Source organism: Xenopus laevis, chromosome 7S (assembly GCF_017654675.1).
Source record: "Xenopus laevis strain J_2021 chromosome 7S, Xenopus_laevis_v10.1, whole genome shotgun sequence".
NCBI lineage: Eukaryota > Metazoa > Chordata > Amphibia > Anura > Pipidae > Xenopus > Xenopus laevis.
The window spans coordinates 107,770,782-107,775,279 of NC_054384.1; the positions used below are offsets into that span (position 1 = coordinate 107,770,782).

General features: G+C 40.3%; 1 protein-coding gene across 1 annotated transcript; it reads left to right on the forward strand.

Moving 5' to 3' along the window:
• The first annotated feature begins 284 nt into the window (after window positions 1-284).
• On the forward strand, window positions 285-4,127 carry ndufa4.S (NDUFA4, mitochondrial complex associated S homeolog). The gene is given in 4 exon segments (NM_001171709.1): window positions 285-370; window positions 2,395-2,483; window positions 2,565-2,625; window positions 3,872-4,127. Coding segments are annotated over 4 exon segments (249 nt in total). The 5' UTR covers window positions 285-328; the 3' UTR covers window positions 3,929-4,127.
• The last annotated feature ends 371 nt before the right edge of the window (window positions 4,128-4,498 follow it).

Genomic DNA, 4,498 nt, shown 5'->3' on the forward strand with positions numbered 1-4,498 from the left:
GGTATATGAGGAGAAACAGTTAACTAATGACGTGTATAGACTTACTCCCTCCTCATTGTACATCTATATCGCTCAGTATCACGGAGCAGACGGATTGTACCACTAAGGTTTTTTTATCCCTTTCTACCCATTGGTTCGTACAGTATTTTTGATTTGCGTTTGGCTCCTGCGATTCAGTCAGGCGCTCTCAGGGCAGTCTCTGGCACTCCCGGGGCAGACCTGGGCGAGGACCCGAGTGACGTATTAGGGGTCCTCCCGCTTGTTCCTTATGACATTGTGGTGAAGTGAAGGAATCTGAGAGGATTTCTGCGCAGTGACCGCCGCCATCATGTTCCGCACTATGATAACCCACGCCAGGAAGCACCCGAGTGTGAGTATTAGCAGCCCAGTGTGGTAAAAGCTACGCGGGCGCTTTGTAGGCGAGTCCTCAGCCGGGTTATATGGTCCCTACTCTCCTCACACACGTCAGGATTGGGCTGAGCAGCTTGTGGTTCTGTACAGGGGCTGATGGGGCTCCCACTGCTCTTCACTGAGTGTTACACGTGTCTGACCCACATGGACTTCAGCTCCTGTTACTTTGTGACTGCTGAGTGTTTGTACTAGTGTGTCATTAAAGGAGAACTAAAGCCAAAAAATGAATGAGGCTGAAAATGTCCTATTTTATATAATGAACTTATTGCACGAGGCTAAAGTTTGAGCTTGTCAATAGCAGCAATGATCCAGGACTTCAAACTTGTCACAGGGGGTCACCATCTTGGAAAGTGTCTGTGACACTCACATGCTCAGTGGGCTCTGATTGGCTGTTGAGAAGCTAAGCTTAGGGCTCGTCACTAATTATCCAGCAGAAAATGAGCTTCCCTGGCTGTAATATAAGCTGATGCTACAGGTTTGCTGATTATTCAATTCTGATGCTAATTGCACTGGTTTCTGTGCTGCCATGTAGTAATTATGTGTATTAATTACTAATCAGCCTTATATTGTGACATTTCTATTCTATGTGTACTGTATATTGTGAGTGGCTCCCTAAGCTCAGTAAGTGACAGCAGCACAGAGCATGTGAACAGTGAATCAGCAGAAAAGAAGATGGGGAGCTACTGGGGCATCTTTGGAGACACAGATCTTTACTGCTAAAGGGCTGTGGTTGCCTTGGGCTGGTACAGAAACACAAAACATCATGTACAACATTTCTACCAACTTCTTCAGTTAGGCTTTAGTTCTCCTTTAAAGGGCTGGATCACCTTTAAGTTAACATTTAGCATGTTCTACCCGAGGCACGTAACATAGCGGAGTGCTGCCCTGGTGTGTGTGTGTGTGTATATATATATATTATATAGACATATACACATATACACATATACACATATATATATATATATATATATATATATATATATATATATATATATATAGACATAGACATACATAATGTGTATATATGTGTAAAAATGTTATGCATTATTTACCGCCTTCTGACTCTTTCCAGCTTTCAAACAGGGAGTCAATAACCCCATCTAAAAAATAAAAGTTTTTATCGTTATTGCTGCTTTAGTTACTCCTCTCTCTATTCAGTTCCTCTCCTATTGATAGATCAGTTTCTTATTCACAGTCGTGAATAAGAACTAAATGTTGTAAAATTGTAACAGCTCAGAACCTGCACCTGAATTACTGAGCTGTCAGACTCCAACACCAGCCCTAAACTTTAAACTTGGATTTTGTAAAAATGCTAAAAATTAAAAAATGGAAAGCAACTGGGGAAAAAGTATTCTCTCTGGGGAACAATCTGAAAACAACTCAAATGAAAAGTGTTTGGAAGGTGAACAATCCCTTTAAAAGACCAGTAACATAAAAAATTTTTTTTTTTTAAAAAAATGTGTAATAATACATCGAAAAAAAACCACCAACACAAAATAAACTTTAAGTCTTTTTTAAGAAATAACTTACCAAAACTCCACGGACGATCCATCGTGCGGCGCTGGATTTCTCCTCCCTGGCTATCTCCTATAAGGAAGGCAGGGATGAGAAATCGAGTGCCGCACGATGGATCACCCGATCGCTTTCTGAAGAGGAGCGCAAGCAGAGTTTCGGTAAGTTATTTCTTAATAAAGACTACTATTTTAAAGTATTAACTGTCTTGGTGGGGTTTTTTTGATATATAGTAACAAATTCCAAATTTTTTAATTTTTATGTTATTGGTCCTTTAAGTCATTCTGAAGTTTTGCAGCCGTCAAGGGCAATTAAATTGGGCCTCTCGGTGCTTTGATGAACAACTAACGGGTTATTTTGGTTCTTTATAACATTTCCACCCCTTTTAAAGTATATAATGTTTTCTGTTGACTTTCGACTGAGGTTGAACCGTTACTTATGGCATCAATTTCTTTCCTTCTCTCCTTTTAGTTGATTCCTTTATTTGTCTTTGTCGGCTTCGGGGGTGTGGGCTCTATCCTTTATGCTCTGAGGGTCACCACTCGTAGCCCTGAAATCAGGTAAGTGACTCTGTGATTCCTGCATTTTATCAGTACGGTCTCCATGTTTCTGTTAAACCTTTCAATTTGTGGTGTCTACAGCTGGGACAGGAAGAATAACCCCAACCCCTGGAACAGCAAAAGCCCCAACTACCAGTACAAGGTAAGTCAACCTGGTGTGTACTTACCTGCTGTGCTTGTCTTTATTGCTATTCTTTTTTACTTATCTTGAACTAAAGTGCAGTCATAGGCCTTTCCCCGGTCTCTCTTTGTAAAGTGAGTGTTGCTGATCTATACACCTATCCCTTGCTCCCCCTCCCTCCCTTTATATTGCTTGTGCCGTAACCAGAGGGAATCTCCTCTCAAACCCAGTGACTGGCAATATAGAATATAGTGAATAAAGTACCCCCTATTGTAAAATATAAGGATATTATAAGTCACCGAGGTGCTCCATGACGCACCACATCTTTCCTAAGCAGAAGAACATCAGCCTCTTTCTAGTCACTTTCTAGGGCACACGCTCAGATTCTGGGAGATTGTCACCCCACGATAAATCGCCTCCTCTTCGGGGGGGACTAATCTCCCCGAACTGCCTGCCGCTGGCCAGAATGTAAATCGCCGTGGGATGGCACTCTGAGCGATTTCCTCATTGGGCGACTAATCTCCCTGAATCTGACTGTGTCTGCCCTTACTGCTGTACTGCAAGTTGGAATGATATCAGCCCCCCAGCAGCCTAACAACAGAACAATAGGAAGGTAACCAGATAACAGCTCCCTAACACAAGATAACAGCTGCCTGGTAGATCTAAGAACAACACTCAATAGTAAAATCCAGGTCCCACTGAGACACATTCAGTTACATTGAGTAGGAGAAACAACAGCCTGCCAGAAAGCAGTTCCATCCTAAAGTGCTGGCTCTTTCTGAAACCACATGACCAGGCAAAATGACCTGAGATGCACCTACACACCAATATTACAACTAAATACACTTGCTGGTTCAGGAATGACATTTTATATTCTACAGTGAATTATTTGCAGTGTAAACAGTGTCATTTAGAAATAAAAACATCATAAAAATATCATAAAAATCATGACAGAATCCCTTTAATGTCACAGATTTTTATACTTTTTGCATTAAACCCCCTTTTAGCAGTGGAACATTTGTCAGGTACTCTCGTGTAGAATAGAAAATATGATTTTATTGTGGTTAAGAAGTGCACCTGGGCAGCAATCTGTAGGGGGGTCAATTGTGCGGTATATTCTTTTACATTAGATTTATAAAATAGAAAGTGAAAGGCATAATGGAGGTATGCAGTTATTTGGGGGTCTGATATGTACCCATGTCCTCTATCTATACACCTTCCCATGTAATGTGTAAATATATTGACTTTTATTCCTTGTATTTTGCAGTTTTACAATGAAACCATTGATTACAAGAACTTGAAGAAGGAAGGACCTGATTTCTAAGTACATATCCCTCACACAAACGCCACCTTTGCTGGAATTTCTCTTTTTTTTTTACAATTGAAATCAATCCGGGGAATGCTAATTTTCATTCCTGCTATTTAATAATCCAATAAGTTGTGTTTATTGAGTTACCCCAGCTCTGCCTGTTTATTAATGTTCATTAGCTGGGCCTAATGCAATTAAACTAGAGTAAACCTTGCGTTGTGGGATTGTCATTAAGAGAGGCCTGTGCGTCTTCTCCCAGCTGTCAGACGGGCTCGGTGTCATTTCATCCGTAAGAACTGAATTAAATAGAAATAGTCGGTATGTTTTGTCTCTGCATCTGATTTTTGATTCAGGCACAAATCTTCATTGTAACTATTATGAGAGTTAAAGGGCTTTTAAATAACTTTAAAGGGCATGTAAAGGCAAAAAAATTAAATCCCATTTTTACTTTCTTTAATGAAAAAGAACCCAATATATCTCCAATATACTTTAATTAAAGAATGTGTAGCGTTTTTATAAGAAACCTGTCTGTATGCAGTGAAATTGTCCCTTCATTTACTGCTGTGGATAGGAATTGTCAGACGG